The sequence below is a fragment of the Saccostrea cucullata genome, unplaced genomic scaffold (assembly GCF_032062105.1).
Source record: "Saccostrea cucullata isolate Sc308-1 unplaced genomic scaffold, CSIRO_AGI_Scuc_v1 ctg3999, whole genome shotgun sequence".
In the NCBI taxonomy this organism is placed as follows: Eukaryota; Metazoa; Mollusca; class Bivalvia; order Ostreida; family Ostreidae; genus Saccostrea; species Saccostrea cuccullata.
Window position 1 is genome coordinate 36,748 of NW_026939344.1, and position 18,152 is coordinate 54,899.

At 33.8% G+C, this 18,152-nt stretch overlaps 1 protein-coding gene across 1 annotated transcript in view; it reads right to left on the reverse strand.

Annotated features, from left to right (window-relative positions):
* Positions 1–1,970: 1,970 nt before the first annotated feature.
* LOC134252921 (TBC1 domain family member 9-like) overlaps positions 1,971–18,152 on the reverse strand; it is a gene marked incomplete at its 5' end in the record, with an annotated part of 49,631 nt that continues 33,449 nt past the window's right edge. Inside the window, 9 exons of the mRNA XM_062735460.1 lie at positions 1,971–3,947; positions 5,163–5,266; positions 7,522–7,767; positions 9,212–9,286; positions 10,855–11,038; positions 11,162–11,353; positions 13,688–13,786; positions 14,100–14,210; positions 17,767–17,952. Coding sequence (XP_062591444.1) covers positions 3,423–3,947; positions 5,163–5,266; positions 7,522–7,767; positions 9,212–9,286; positions 10,855–11,038; positions 11,162–11,353; positions 13,688–13,786; positions 14,100–14,210; positions 17,767–17,952 — 1,722 coding nt within the window. The remainder of the gene's footprint in view (positions 3,948–5,162; positions 5,267–7,521; positions 7,768–9,211; positions 9,287–10,854; positions 11,039–11,161; positions 11,354–13,687; positions 13,787–14,099; positions 14,211–17,766; positions 17,953–18,152) is intronic.

Below are 18,152 nucleotides of genomic sequence, written 5' to 3' on the forward strand. Positions count from 1 at the left end.
TGACAGGTAATGTTTAACACCTCCTGCTAAATATTTTTTCATGTAAACAAATACCTGATTTTTAACGATTTTTTATTCTATATAGAATTATGTAGTGAAAACAATTACCGGTGTGATACCTTAAATGAAACATCTCGTGTTGTTTAGTGTTTGTATAAATATGGCGGGGAAAACAGTATATTCCCTGTATATCGGGTTTGAACAGGACAAACAATTGATTAACAAACAATATCCAATTATCAAATAAAGAATAGCAGATAATTTAATACAAGACATCAAAGCTGAAATTAATTGTTCAAGTAAATTTATTTTTTACAGATACCGGTACAACCACAGGAACCTGTCGTTACTTATTTTTTTTTAAATAAAAAAATATATATGAGGTATGGGTATATTCTTTTTTATTAAACGAAAAATGAGTACACATGTACAAATATGTCAGGGGGCGGAGGAATGGGTATATTCTTTTTTATTAAACGAAAAATGAGTACACATGTACAAATATGTCAGGGGGCGCTTTGACCAAAATCAGGGGACATTTTGACCAAAATTGGGGGGGCGGTTTGGAAACTTCGTTTTTCTATAAAATATGTCAGGGGGCGCTTTGACCAAAATCAGGGGACATTTTGACCAAAATTGGGGGGCGGTTTAGAAACTTCGTTTTTCAATAAAATATGTCAGGGGGCGCTTTGACCAAAATCAGGGGACATTTTGACCAAAATTGGGGGGCGGTTTGGAAACTTCGTTTTTCAATAAAATATGTCAGGGGGCGCTTTGACCAAAATCAGGGGACATTTTGACCAAAATTTGGGGGCGGTTTGGAAACTTCGTTTTTCAATAAAATGTGTCAGGGGGCGCTTTGACCAAAATCAGGGGACATTTTGACCAAAATTTGGGGGCGGTTTGGAAACTTCGTTTTTCAATAAAATGTGTCAGGGGGCGCTTTGACCAAAATCAGGGGACATTTTGACCAAAATTGGGGGGCGGTTTAGAAACTTCGTTTTTCAATAAAATATGTCAGGGGGCGCTTTGACCAAAATCAGGGGACATTTTGACCAAAATCATGGTACGCATTGACCAAAATCTGGGAACGCTTTGACCGGGACGGTTTTCGTGGGGAACGGTTTGACTGGTTCCCGGTCTTAATTACAAAGTTTATTTTTTCGCTGCCCAGTACCTCTAAAATTGCCGCATTGCGGTATAAATATATATTGGTGCTGATGAATTATCGACGAAGATAATTTTTGTTCATAAAAAATAGCAATATTTAGATTGCTAATATGTTTCTTTTGATGTTCTGTTATCATTTTTTAGTACAATATCCATGGACGACTACGAACATATACGCGATTCATGTGTCATTCTTCAGTGTCGTGCATTGCTTACAAAATCGGAAAACAGTGACGTGGTTAGAGCCATTTCAGCGTTGTTTTTTTTTACTAATTAATGTCGTAAAATCACATTTTCAGACCAGTATGCGCTACAGATAATGTTAATTTTACATTAAAATCACAATATTTGGGAAAGGTGTACTGTCCCACTTATGACTGCATGAAAATAAAAAGCTGCGCAAAGTCATACGTACTCGAATTAGACTCGGCCTCGTTAATTAAAACTGAAAGGTGAAACTGATGATATTAATATTGAAGCATCACAAATTTGTTTAGATTCAGAGACCCTAAGAGTTAGAGGTTCTAATATAAGCTCTGTATTTTTCATGGGAATATAAAACTCATTTTGGAAATCCAAAGAAAAAACTCAGGTGAGCTTTGAGGTCCATGGACCTGCTGTGATCCTTGGGCATATTGGAGGTCCAATAAGACATCATAGTATGCAGAATTCTTCATAAAAAATACGAAAATAGCCAACTCTTCAAGTTGAATATGAAGAAGTCTCATTAAAATGGATTGCGAATTTGTGAAAATCAAGCATGAAATTCGATTAAATACACAACAGAGATAGAACCAAACTCGATAAACTTTGATTTATTTTGTGATGTTTTACACCCACTAATATTGCACAATAGGTTTTTACTTATCACTTATAAATTTTGCATGTGCATGTACATTATTCATCCCCAAAACATTTAAAACATTCATAGATATATGTACATGTACAGATAATTCTAATAAAATTTTCACAGACAAAACAATGCATTAACCACTGTCATATGGTATATTGAGAATAGCCATATAGACAAATATCAATATTTTGAAAATAAGTATTTTATATTGAATGAAAATTGCATGAAGCAAAAGGCTTAAGATAACCAACTAATGGAGAGCATAAACTCATTTGTTTTGGTGGAAGAATGAAGTCTACTTGGACACATAAAATACTTCAGTGCCTGTCAGTCACACTGTAAGAGAGCAATTATACTGCAAAATCTCAAGAAAAACCATGAATGCATTTATATATGTTTTGCATGCAGTATAAAAAATGTATATATCTCATTGAGCCAGTTACGTCTGATTGAGTCATGAAAATGTTTATCTAGTAATGAAACTTTAAAAGTATAAATCAAATGGTGAAAAAATATGTAAGAAGAACAAAGTAGTTTCATTCATCTAGGAAATATATATACAATGTCCAAAAACAAATCCCACAAGTTTGAAGCAAACATCTGAGTGGTACAAAACATAAAACATTTTCAAGCTGAAGCTAATTTGTTTTCCCTGCATAAGATTACTGCATCCTATGAATAAGAATCAAGAGTTTCTTTAGACATGGTTTTTTTTATTGTGCTTTACAATTAGGGCAAAGGTGTAGAAAGTATCATAAAAACACTCATTAAAATCTTAATTTTTTTCTTTATTCTTTTTTATTCCTACTTGTAAAGCACTCTTCATAATCACATTTACATCTCTTCCCTAACTAAAGTCAAAGTAAAGTTAAGATATATATCCAAACTCAATTTCCCATCAAACACAACATATACTTTAAAAAATCTCCTTAATAAAACATGTTCTACTTTTTGAAAATAATTGGGAACAAAAAATAAGGAACAATAACCTAAAGCTTCACATGTTAACCATCATTCAATAATATTTTAATATCATGATATAAGATGATTAAACACCTGGTCCATCATTTATTTAAACTATCAGTGGTTTCTATTGCCATTTGAAATTTCAATGACATTTTAAATGCCCACATATACAAATGTTTATTGCACATTCAGTGTACATCTTAAGGCGATATAGCAGTAAAATTGCATGCATGCAATGGAAAACACAGATCAGTACCCCTAAAATTATTAATTAATTAAAATTACTTAATTTTAAATATTTTTAATTAACCTGGTAAATTTACATTGCCTGATGTAAAATAGATTGAAGCAATGTCTACATTTACCTGACCCCAATGTAAGAATGCTCTACCCTAAAATTTTGTGTATACATGTAAAATTTTGTGTATACATATTACTTTTTCTTTTCTGGAAAGTGACTAGATTGTCTTGTTATGAGCCTACGGTTTCTCATTTTTGACACAGCCTCAGATACATTCACTTGTTTCTCAAAAAAGGTGACCAATGGCTGTTCTGTTAGCAAAGATGCAACCATCTGCTCAAAACTAATTGACCAATCAGAGTCAGGTTTAGAATATGAGTTTCTGGTGTATGGTGAGGATCCCTCTTCAGGTTTTGTGCTGTCCATTTGAGTCGAACATGTCTCCTCCTTTACAGATTCCTTGCTCTCATCAGACGAGCTCTGTGATTGGTCCATTTTGAGCTTCTCTACTTCCTCTGTCAGACCCTCTAGTCCCGTGGAGCTGGTTTCTCCCGTACTGCTCTCTGAAACTGACTTCTGGAGGTAGAATCTTTTACCAACTTCTCCCATTTCTAATAACAACGTCCCAACAGATGCAATGGAATGATAAAGTTGTTGTTCCTGATCATTATCCGAAAAAAGGTCATAGAGTGTTCTCCACAAGTCAATAAACTGAGCCTGAAAAGAACAAACGAAATTGTTGTACATGTATCATTAACTGCATATTTTAATGTAATTTCTATTAATTAACAGTTTTCACTTAATCTCAAATTATAATGGCTGTCAACATAGACCTATAGCAGGTCTATGCTGTCAACAAGAAGTTTCAAAATGAGAAGCAAAGATTAATCATACATGTACAAATGCATTGAAAGATCGAAGGGGCCTTCAACCACAGTGAGAATAATATGTTAAAACTTTATATTGTTAGCTTTCATCCTGTTGATTATGAAAAACTTATATCCTTGAGCACTAAACATGTGAACAAACTGATGCTTTAATAATGTCCTTGCAAGGTCACTACAAAATATAAAATGACATTGGGTTGTATTTCTTGAGCTAGTTTACATACTTACATTGGGTGTACAGGTGTACAACCTTCATACAGGCACAGACATGCATAAATTAATTGGTCTAACTGGTATGAAAATATATATTTGATTGAAAACCCTGACCTAGTGCACAGTCTGATATGCAAATTGACATTGGGTTGACAACCTTGACCTTATAATTAAACTGACAATAGGTTGACCTTGACCTGATAAATAAACTGAAACTGGGTTGACAACCTTGACATGATGATTAAACTGACATAGGGTTGACAACCCTGACTAGGGTAGTTAGCCTTGACCTGATCTACAGACTGACATGGGCTGTCAACCTTGAATGGCTGAATAAACTAACAATGGGTTGCCAGCCTTTACCTAGTGCAAAGAAACTTCATGTAGAATCTAAACCTTGAACTGTTTTACAGAATGACAATAGGTTGAAAACTTTGGCATGACATGCAGACAAACAATGGGGGACAACCTTGACCTTAAACAGATAGACAGTAGATTGAAAACTTTCACATAGAGCCCAAATTTACATTAGGTTCATGTGATTTGCCTTGACCTAGCGCCTAAATTTATGTAAGTAGTTAGCCTTGACCTAGCAACTCAATTTAAGAAGGTAATGAGCATTGACTTAATGTCCAGATTTACTTGTTAAATAGCCCTGACCCAGAGCACAAATAACATTAGGTAATTAGCCTTGACCTAGAGAACAGATTTACATTAGTTAATTAACCTTGACCTAGAGCACAGATTTACATTAGTTAATTAACCTTGACCTAAAGCACAGATTTACATTAGTTAATTAACCTTGACCTAGATTACAGTCTTACAGACTCACCTGAGACATTCTGGGTACATCCTTGAACTCCGCTTTACTGTCACTTCTGTTAAGTTCCTTTTTCTTTGCATATACCTTCTTTAAATTCTCTTGAAGCTCTGCTTCTAAAAGGAAAACAATAAAATACAGAAACCATTATGAAAAATGTTTCATAAGGAAATAGACCATAATATAGGGCTTCCTAATTAAGCAATTTTTGTTTCTGAATTTTTTATAAATAATCTTGCTTTCTTACTACAAATTCAGTTCTTTTGCATAATCTTAACCTAATTCTTTTATTTTTCTTTCCATCTTGGTGATTTTATTTGTTTGACTTTGTTGCAGCTTTTTTTCATTTGGATTAAGGTTTCCAAAGAAATCTGTGCTAAAAAGAATGAATATAGACAGGTTTCAATGCAAACAATTTTAGCAAGAGTTACATATATCTCCCAATGGCCATCATACTGGAGGTTAACATGTATGGATTCCTTCATTACTTTGTCAATTTAAATTTCTCACTGGACACTCAGAGAAATATCATTCTTTCAAACAAATAAGTATAAAATGGAGTTATTTCATGAATCTGTATTTCATTATTTATCCAGACAGTAAAGCAGACACGTTTCCCTCAAACTTTTCATTGTTAGATGGTGTGCATGTACATGTGATGTTACGAAACATTATTTATTTTAACCTTATCAAATTGCTCAGTTTGCATAACAGATTGACACTGATAAAAGAGGAAATTCCCCTGCTTTCCAATACAGATGCAAACAAAATGTTTAAATTAAAAAGACCTGATACTGAACAACTATAACTGATGGATTGTAAGCTTTTTTTCGTTCTTGAAAAAGAATGGAATTTTATTATTTTATCATTGATAAAAAAAAATTCTTATCAAGAACAGCTAGTGTATATTTCTTTATAACCTTCTCATTCCAAGCATTATTTTGATATGATTAAACAAAATATTTGGATAAATTTGAAGAAAAAATATGCTATACTGTACCTGAACCAAAATTCAAGAATTACGTATTTATAAACTAAAAATTAAGATACTTGTTATGACTCATGTGTAAAAGCCTGTTAACAAATTGATAATAAGATAAACCAACATGCCATATTAATTCTACAATAATATGATACACAATATTTTGTGCATGCATGTGTCAATGTTCTGAAGCTTGATGATAATATTTAATATTAAATAAGAAGATTATTTTCATAATTTTCACTGGCTGAAAGGACGTCAAGTGATATTCCTCCTTTTGTGATATCGACATGAAAGCGCGTCGGCGGAAAATCATATCAAACGACACAGCGTTCAGTTGCACTGAAGTTACGTAGAATGTGACGTCATAATATAAGAAGCGTGTTTTTAACCATTGTGATGTAATGACAGCCAAGTCTGTTTAGTTAGGACTGTGTCAGTGCATTCACAGTGATTATATAATATTTCCATTTCTAATTTTTTTCTCTGTGATAACTCTTTGAAAGTTAGCAGAGTTGATTTCTTGATAATTCTGCTGGAATGTAAATTAGGCAGGTCGATAGGTCAGGAGCTAAGGAGGCCTAATATGCATGCAAATCTCGTGCGCATCAGTCTCTGTATCTGACGCTAAAGAGGCCAAATATGCATGTAAATTTCGTGCGGCTGCCTTTGTGTTTGACGTCAGTGGGTGAGGACTGTTGAATTGCATGGCATGAGAGTCCTCGTAATTTAAATCTACATTTTTAAAGTCTAAATCTACAGTTTTATTTCACAATGAAATGGAAATATAAGGAATCACTGTCTACTTAGTATAGTATGCCAGGGACATCAACGATAGTTGGAAACATGGGATAATTTATGCATAACGGGCTCACCCGTTATGCAAAGTATCCATGTTTCCCATTATTGTTGATGCCCTGGCATACTACACTAACTAGACAGTGATTCCTTAAATATATAAAGGTATTAAAATTCACTTATTATATGTTTTTATGATTATTTGAATGTTCAAAGTAATCTCTATGAGTATATTTTTCATAAGTAAGCATGAATATAAATGAAAAATATTAAAAATAGGAAAATTGTACAGCAAAATCGAACTTGATTACCATGTTATTCAATTAAATTTCATGGATACCTCATACTCAAAGAATAAATATATTGACAAAATAATTGTTCGAGGAATTATAAATTTGTGGATGATAACCACAAAATCCACAAACATTTACCACACACCCCCCCCAAAAAAAATGATGATTCCACAGTCTAATTTGTAGGCTGCAATTCAATAAAATCAAACCCTAATGAAGACCATGTATTTTCATGATAACACTTTACCAGTAATTAATTTTCTTTGTTATATGCTTCTACTTTTTAATTGACCATTACCTTTCTGGGCTGTGCCTCCCTCTACAGACTTCTGTATAATATCCAATCCCTCATCACCCGAGGGCCCACTCCCCACAATCTTGGATCCACCACTCTCTGCTCCCTGTGTGTCTGTCTTATTGCTGTCCTTTTCCTGACTAGCAGCCTCAGACTGGGGTTGGTCTTCTGCACTGGCTTCTGATTCTAATTCTTCCTTCTTTTCCTCATCTTTTTCTTCTGTAATAGGATCCCCAGGTAGAGTTATTTCTGTAGCAGAAAAAAAAACAAAAAAAAAAACGTAAAGGTATTATTCCAAATGAAAACTTATGAAACTTTAAAGTAGACTCAAATATACAATCATGTTTTACTCCACTTAGATGACTCAATTTTGCCTACCCTAAGTCTGATGTGTGATACATGTTTCAGTTTTTTTTTTACATATTCATTTCAGAAAATGTGATAACAACGTACCATATTGCATACTATTTCCATTATTTTTCTCTGTGATAACTCTTTGAAAGTTAGGGGAGTTGATTTCTTTAAAAGTCATTAAACAGGAGTGTAAATTTCGCCAGGTGAAAGGTCATGAGCTAAGGAATAATTTGCATGTAAATCTTGTGTGTCTGTCTAATTTAAATCTATTAGACAACATTTTACATGTATCATCTAACTTTAAAATCTTATATCACAATGAAATGGAAATACATGTACAAGGAATTACTGTCTAGTATATATGCCAGCGACATCAACGGTAGTTGGAAACATGGGATTACTTATGCATAACATGCCCGTTATGCAAATCATCAACTATAGTTGATACCCTGGCATTCCCAACAAACTAGAAAGATTACCAACTATAGTTGATGCTTTAAAATTGGCATACCCAACAAACTTATCTAGACAAATTCTCAGTTATTATGAGTCAATGCCCTTACATACCCAACAAACTAAAGAGTGATTCCTTAAATAAACATAATTAATTAAAACAAAGTTTCTTTGGGGGATACAATAATTAAGCTACAATGATAGTTCAATATTCACTAAATGCTCTCTGGGCCATGTGAAAATTGTACAGTAAAACTCGTTTAGTATACGAACAATATAGCGAATTCACGGATATAGCGAAGTTTTTCTGGGTCCCCGGCAAAATTCTTAACAAATCCTTATAAAATTTTACGGTTATAACGAACTCTGATATAACGAATTTACGGATATAGCGAACTGATTTTGGGTCTCGTTGAAGTTGAATATAATGAAATTTACATCTTTTATAACGAACTTTCAAAGATCTCAAAATTTAATAAATTGAACTGACTTATTTTTGTTCATGGAATTGTATATATAATTCAATTCACAATAAAACCTTAGTTATTGAAGGTATGTTTTGGAATATTTGCTTCCCTAACATACTTGATAGTAATACTTGAAGGAAAACCTGCATATTGCGAATTCGCTCTATTTGGTTTTACGAATTCGTTATACGGTTATAACGAATTACGGATATAGCAAATTAAATTTACAGGTCCCTAGGATTTCGCTATAACCGAGTTTTGCTGTACTTAGGAAGTACCTACCGGTAAATCATCATATTGAATTCAAAACACTGAATTATTCCATACTAAATCTACAGAAATGATATTGAGGTCATGAAGGATGGATGATCAATAATTATTCCTGTGATGATTGCTATACATCTTTTTTTAATACTGACCATCTTGTAGGGCATCCATTGAGCTGGTATCACTGTCAAAGAAATCTGTAGCCTCCATGGCATTCTCTGGACTCTCTGTAATACATCATCACAATCTCAATTTAATTTTAAATGTAAAAAAAAAAACATTCAGGAAACTTGATCTGCAGTAAGGTTTACACTTATTAAGGGGAATTCTCCAGGGATAGCAGAAACATTGTAACCATTTCTTACATAACTTTTGTACAGTACATAGTTGGTGTCATGTGTTTTAACTAATTTATTTTTTTAAAATTATGTGCGGCATCACTAATTACCTACAGTTGAAATTATTTTTAAATTATTGTGTAAAGATTTTATAAACTCTAATTCTGCATTTCATGATATTATATTAAACAAATAACAAATCATGACAAATGAACTACAAATAAAATAATGTTTCAGTAAATATTTTTCAGAAAGGGATTTCGATACCTTTATCTAAAACATTTATACTGTTGAATGCTACAACACTTCATAGTTGACATCATAATATTTACATTTCCAATGTCTTTGTTTGAGAAATAATTACAAATAGTTAATGTACTTTATTTCTCCATCTATGTACTGGTTCATCTATAGGCACAGTTAAAAAAAAAAATCACGTGCAGGGCGGAACAGAGACAAGAAGTGGGGCTTCTAGAATGTGGATTGGCAGAATCAATACCATGTAAAGATAAGGAATAACTTCAGATTTTTCAATTTCATGACGATGATCAATTGATTGGCTTAAACTTCGGCATTTATGCAAATTATCAGGCAAGCCAATCGATTGATCACATCATGAAATCAAAAAATACAACAGTGATTACTTAATTTAATTCAAAGAAAATAAAATAATTACTGTAAATCACTTTTTATTCCCGAGAACTTTATTTTCGCGTAATTACGCCAGACGGAATGCTCGCGAAAATTTCATTCTCGCGTATTATAGAATTCCTTAAGATTATATAGAGCAATGACCACAATTCGTGAAAATTTTGTCTCGATAAATAAGGAGTCAATGACTATCTCGCGAAAATAAGGTGTCGCAAAAATTAAGTGATCTACAGTACCTTTTTGACATAAACAACACTTTGTAACATTACTGCTCATGATATTTCAGAAATAGTTTTAGGTCAAAAAAAATTAATCAATAGTTTCTCAGGCCAAAGAATTCAAAATTCAATGCAGCAGGCAGGCCTTTTTTTTTTGAAGCAGGTTTTTCACCTTTTTAAGCCATTTGTTCATAAAAATGATAATTCATACTAATTATTAATTTTTGTCTCTGAAATTAGTTATAATATGTATTCAACTTTCAATAATGTTATTCCAAACATTTAATTAAAAGTTAATTTATAAAATACTGTAAATTTAGAAGAAGTATATTGTTTTTCTAATAAAAACGTCTATCTTGGCAATTATGAAAAGGGGAATAACTCGATTTTCTTGTTCAACTTTGAAAAATAGAAAATTGAATTATTTATACCTTTTCAATATGTCAATAAAATTGATCAACGCGGCCGTTTTTGGACTGATGCGGCGGTGCCTGAGAAACTATTGATTATTTTTTTTTGGCCTTAAGTACAATTCATTTGGTAGTTTTTTGCCCCATGAAGTTTGTTACATGTGCACTGATTGGTTACCTGTCTTTGTACTAGCTGGAGACACTGGGGGTGAAGTAGGCATGCTCTCCAATTCATGGGGAGGTAACTGATGAAGGAGATAGAGCAGCTTCAGCTTCTGAGTTATGTCCCCTTTACATATGACACCAAGCACGTAAACAAACTCCCTGAAGTTTATCATGTTGTCTTTATTATCATCCAGAAACTAAAAAAAAAAGGATAGAAAGTTCTCCATGAAAGAACCATAAGATACTGCAAGAGAATGGCAACAGACCAAAGTTATGGTATCAGATCAAATTTATGGAAGCTCTGGCAATTAGTTAGATACCTTAAATGTCCTGAGAGCTAGGTGGCCTGCTCTTTGTCCTGAGGCCCAAGGAGAGAGAGATAGGTACATGGTTTTGAACTGCTCAAAATCCACCTTGTACATCTCAAAGTAAGGTCGGGAGGGGTCAAATTTGTCTCCCATGTCAGCTGGTTGTTGACTAGTCCTCCAGTAACATGAGGTCAGATACTCCTCCTGTAAACAAAAAATGCTGAATTATTGACACACTAAAATCAAGAGAGGAATTGGGGGGGAGGAAGAAACTTTGCTTTTGTCTCACCTTTTTCAACATGACCAAAACCAACGCTTTTGACTAAAAATAAATGCATTTTCTATCTCTGATTCACTTGGACAAACATGTACACTAAGGCTTAATTGAAACATAACTCATGAAATTCACGGCTTAGGTAGAGGGGGTTCATTAAACATATACAGATTGACTGCAAGTTCAAGCCATGAAAAATAATTATCTATTTTCTGAAGACTGATCATTAATGTGTCAGGACATGGTCCACAGTACCTCAGGTTCCAAGACAGAAAGAAGTAATTAAAGTTACAGTTTTTGTTTCCCTTTGCCCAAATTTTTCCATACATTTCAGAATTGGTAAAATCAGTTCAAGAAAAAAACATATTAGTTACAGTATTTAGTGGGTTATTGTGGCAAAAATCGTGACATAGTGACACGGCCTTTACGATAACGACTCTTATTTGTCTGTGTCCTACTGCACATACTCCCAGTAATAAAAGCTCAACGTATAATTAAATTAGCACCTCGAGACTTCATAATTTATATTGTTTTCTTTCTGTAATTATTATATAAGAATAAATGTACCTTAATTTTATTGGCAAAATGTATATCTGGGCCCATGTTTTACAAATTAACTTCTGACTATAACTGCAGATAATTCTTTTTATGTTTGGGCAATCTTTAAATGAGAGGCCCATGGGTCACATCACTCACCTTAGTAACTTTGGCTCTGCTGTTCGTAACCTGATTTTCAAATTTGTAATACCTATTGTGGTCCCACACTACCCCTAGGGGTCATGATTTGAACAATTTAAAATCTACACTGTCCCAGGATGTTCCTACATAAGTTTCAGCTCTTCTGATCCAGTAGTTCTTGAGAGGAATATTTTAAAATATTTTTTCCTAGATATTTCAATGTAAAAATTGCATTTGAATACAGTGGCCCTGTCAGACATCCTGGGGCAATGATTTGAACAGTTTAAAATCTCCACTACCCCAGGATGCTTCCACTTTTCTGGTCCAGTGGTTCTTGAGGAGATTTTCAAAGAAAATTTCCTATATAATTTCATGAAAAACTTAATTTCCCTATTGCGGCCCTACCCTACCCCTGGAGGTCATGATTTTAGCAATTTAGAAACTACACTACCCCAGGATACTTCCAGCTTTTCTGGCCCGGTGGTCCTTAAGAAGAAGATATTTTACATAATGACCCCAACCTATTTTTATCTTCTCTTGATTACCTCCCTTGTAAAAGGTCTGGTCCTTCATTTTAACAATTTTAACTCCCCTTCACCCAAGAATGCTCTGTACAGTAAAACTCGTTTAGTACGAACACGGATACAGCGAATTCAAGGATATAGCGAAGTTTTTCTGGATCCCCGGCAAAATTCTTAACAACTCTTTGTAAAATTTTACGGTTATAACGAACTTTGATATAACGAATTTACGGATATAGCGAACTGATTTTGAGTCCCGTTGAGGTTAAATATAATAAAATTTACATCTTTTATAACGAACTTCTCAAGATTATAAAAAAATTGAAATGTTGAACAAACTTTATTTCCTTTTAGCATTCGTATATAAAATTCAATTCATAATAAAACCTTAGTTATCGAAGATAATTTTTGTAATATTTGCTTCCCAAACATATTTGGTAGTAATACTTGAAGGAAAACATGCATATTGCGAATTCGCTATAATGGTTCTACGAATTCGTTATACGGATATAACGAATTACGGATATAGCGAATTAAATTCACAGGTCCCAAGGACTTCGCTATAACCGAGTTTCACTGTACTTTGGTTAAAATTGCCCCAGTGGTTCTTGAGAAGATGTTAAAAATGTGAAAAGTTTACAGACAATAAGATTAACATTTATTTACATTCAAATTCTTGTGGTAAAAATTTGTTTCCTTCTGACTCCAGATATCTCCTAACAATGTTGTTGGTAGGGTTACAGCGTCAACTTCCAGAGGCTGATAATTCATATATTTTTTTTTTTGGTCTTAATGGCTTGAAATTTGCATTTGGGACATTTTTTATGCTCATACTAAATTAGGTCAAGATAACATACAGTGATCAATCTCAACCCACAAACAACAAATATCCATGAACAGGACAGTACCGGAAGTGCAGGGATCAGATGCCAAAAAGGAGCAAGCATCCCCTGTTGACAATTATCAACCTGACAATGTGAACACATACTTATATAAGCTAAAGGAGGTATGAACCACATACCATACGTAACCTGCCCTTTATTATGGTGAACATATCACATTTACCTTGAACAGAACAAATAAATCCTCTAGCTCTTTGCCTTTGAACAACGTGTGGGTTTGAACACTTCTGAGTACATTTTTCTTTGTGCTGTCCTCAATATGCTAAAAAAAATTAACAAGGTGTACAATATTTGAAACTCTTACATCACACAAACAAAATCAAGAGTCTTGGATTTGCAAGTCTTCCCTTTTCTGAACAGTGCTTACTTTATACAACCTATATGATCTAATTTCTATTCTACACTTCAAAGAATTTGAACTGCTAAATATTTTGGGCATTTCATGATAAATCAGTTATATGATTGTGTGATATTGTCTTCACTAGCCTGCACTACTTGAAGACAGAACTTCAGTCTTTGTTGTCTATGTCTTGGTAAGTTATATGTTTTGGTTGTATGATACTGTCAACACTAACCTGCACTACTCGAAGACGGTACTTCAGTCTAAGTTTGTCTATATCTTCGTTACTTATGTGTCCATACTTTCTGTAGCTATCATCTATCAGAACAGCCACATCAACACTGGGCTAGAAAAATGGAAGAAAAAAATAAATACATTTAACTATTTAACGAGGTTGAGTATAATTTGAGTGTGCATGACTTTGTGCAGCTTTTTAATTTCATGCAGTCATAAATACGACAGTACACCTTTCCCAAATATTGTGATTTTGATATAAAATTAACATTATCTGTAACACCTACTGGCCTGAAAATGAGATTTTATAACAACATATTATGAAAAAAACGCTGAAATGGCTGTTTTCCGATTTTGTAAGCAACGCACGATGCTAAAGAATGACACATGACTCGCTTATATGTTTGTAGATGTCCATGCATGGATATTATACTAAACATAGGTAATCAGAGATTACAGAGCTCACCTCAACGAATGTTGTCTTTAAGTAAGGCAAAGTCACACAATTCACCAAAAAAAAGGGTACATCCCAAAATGAAAATATTTATGCAATTTTGATCTGATACTTTGGAATAGAGCTATATAAAACCTTCAAACTAGTTTTTTTTTTCATGAAAATGTAATTAAAATCCAGCATCTGAAGCAAATTTGAGAGTTTCATCCCTTGATGCATCATTTGTGCAAGTTTGGTTTATACAATGTATATAAGCCTTATAGTTTTTTGGTAATAGACCTGCACCCATAACTTTTACCTGGTCCATTATCTGAAAAATGTATGTCTAATTCAGCATCCGAAGCAAGTCCATTAGTGTGCATCCTAAGATGTATCATTCATGCAAGTTTGCTCATTATAGTGCTCATAGTTACTTGGAAATGAAACCTGCACCAAAAACTTTCACCTGTTCACTCAACCGGAAAATGTAGGTCAGATTCAGCATCCAAAGTAAGTCTGGTAGTGTGCATCCTAATAGATGTACCATCCATGCAAGTTTGATCATAAAAGGGCTCAAAGTATCTTGGAAATGAGAACTGCACCTAAAACTTTAACATGTTCACTCAACCGAAAAATGTAGGTCAGATTCAGCATTCGAAGCAAGCCTGGTAGTATGCATCCTTAGATGCATCATCCATTCAAGTTTAGTCATTATAGTGCTCATAGTTACTTGGAAATGAGACCTGCACCAAAAACTTTAACCTGTTCACTCAACCAGAAAATGTAGGTCAGATTCAGCATCCGAAGCAGTCCTGGTAGTGTGCATCCTTAGATGTATCATCCATGCAAGTTTAGTCATTATAGTTCTCATAGTTACTTGGAAATGAGACCTGCACCAAAAACATTCACCTGTTCACTCAACCGGAAAATGTAGGTCAGATTCAGCATCCGAATCAAACCCGGTAGTGTACATCCTTAGATGTATCATCCATGCAAGTTTGGTCAACATAGGGCTTATAGTTCCTTGGAAATGACACCAACACCAAAAACTGCACCAAAAATGTTAACCTGCTCCAAAAACCTTAACCTGGTCATTCCTCTGCTGAAATTGCAGCATCTGAAACTTTGACTGGTACAATGAAACACACTAGAAGCCTCTTCCAAGCATGTCTAATCAATATAGGACATAGAAGTACTTTAAAAGAAAACTGCTCCAAAAAACTTAACCTGGGACGCCGACACCGACGCCGACGCGGACGGGGACGCCGAGGGTATTACATAAGCTCCCCCAACTTCGTTGAGGTGAGCTAAAAACTGATGACAGAACATCAAAAGAAACATACTTCCAATCTTATTATTGCTATTTCTTACTAGAAAAATTATCTGTACCGATAATCCATCTGCACTAATATGTATTTATACTGTAAAATGGCAATTTTAAATTAGAGGTATTAGGCATGGAAAAAATAAACTTTATAATTAATTAAGATACAGACCAATCTAGATGGTCAACTTTTCTGAAATTTCACAATTTAGTGACTTAATTTTAACAATAACTTTCATCTACTTGACTGAGGAAAAAATCTCAGATATACATGTACAAAAAATATGAAAAAAATGTGATAATTTGGCATTTTTCCAACAAATTCCCATAGGGTCCAATATATTATGTAGTAAAATTTCACAACTTTGAGATGGTCCCCTAAAAAGTCTGGGTGGTAAACATTCGATTTTTTAATCTTAAAACAATAAATATAACAGTATAAATTTATTAAGGAAAAATTATCAAAATCTCTAGAGTAGAAATAATTAGACTCGGCCTCTTAAAGATGTGTCATTATATCATATTGATTATGTTTCTTGAAATATTAGATTTTAATATCTATAATAATGAATACATAAAAGAAACTATAAATGTACTATATAAAAAAGCTCACAAAGATATTCATCCCTCAGTACAATTTTTTTTCCAAATACCAAAAAACATCTTAAAGTGACCTTGGATTTTCAGTTTGCTCAAATGATCTTTCGTCAAGGTCATGGTTCATCTTTAAAACTTAAGTATTTTTGTATGAAGTTTGAATTTCCTTTGCTTCTTTATTGTGAAGTTCTGGGCCACACAAGAATAAATTTACATTTTTATGCCCACGTAATTGAAGTTTAGAGTATATAGTTTTAGCCCTGTCTGTGCATCTGTCTTTCTGTCTGTTTGTCCACAAAAGACTTTAACCTTGCCCATAACTTTTGAGTGGGTGGGGCTATGGCTTCCATATTTCACAAGTGTATTCCTTGTGAAAAGACTTTTCTTTGGATACCACCAAATTTGACCTCTTAACCATGACCTTGGAGTTCACTTTACAAAAAATTACCAAATTTAAACCTTGGTCATTTGAACAATTAGTATTAGGCCTTTCATATCTCACAGGTGTATTTCTTGTCGCAAGACCCTCCTTTGGATATCAACAATTTTGACCTTGACCTTGGAGGTTCACTTGAATTTGAGAAACTTCAACCCTTGCCATTAGCTGCCATACAGGGGCATCGGTGTTTCACAAAGACATCTTGTTTTTCTACCAGTGCTTTTAAACTTTTTAAAAAATCATTTGTTTAAAATGTAATACAATATAGAATTTTTTGTATTTTACATATAAAAGAATCTATAATAAGAGTGAGGAAAAAAATCATTCACTGTAACTCTATATGTTTGCCATTCGGCATGATTAAGATGCCCCCTCCCGCCGCCTTTTCCCCGGCTAAATCATATACTCAGTATTTTCAGTATATTTTAATTAACATTTCAAAAGAAGTTAATGTGTACTGTCACACAAAAATTTATGTCACAAAACAAACAGTAGTTCAAACTTCAAAATATACATGTGCAGATGGTGGTATTTTAAATTGGCAGGAAGTTTGTTTCAAATTTAATATTAAACTTAATAATCATTCCAAGTATTTATTCAGTGTTCAGCGTTCGTTCAACGTTCAATTAGGAAAGTAGAACGTTTCAGGGACTGTACACATAGACCCACTTAGAAAATTAAAGATTCCATAATTTGTATTTAACACCACCTCTTGCCAATTGCTTCCAAAACAATAACTTATAAGAGGTGTGCTCAGATTAAACTTTAGAATGTAGGTCACATTCAGCAACTCAAACATGTGATTGGTAATAGTGTCCCCCAATCAAAATTGAACTGGGATGATTACTGATAGTTGTCATGTTTATTTTTTTTACCTCTTTCTTCTCTGAGAGACTTCCACACATGGAGCTAGTGTGAGCAATGTGGGGCATTGTGGAGTCTTTATTTGTGATGTTCTCTAGGTAGGAGCTCAGTATGGTCATCGCCTCCCCCTCCTCACGGGCCTCCAATAGCTCCTCCTGCTTATTGTCCAGGATTGTCAAGGCCACTTGAAAGATAACCTAAATTTAAAAGAAACGAAAGGCCTTAATGTCTTAATATTCAATATAACCTAACAAAAGGCCCATGGGCCATATCACTCACCTGAGTAACTTTGGCCCTGCTGTTCTTCACCTGATTTCCCTTTGTTATACACATTGTGGCCCCACACTACCCTTTGGGACTATGATTTCCAGAATTTTGAATCTACACGTATCCCTGG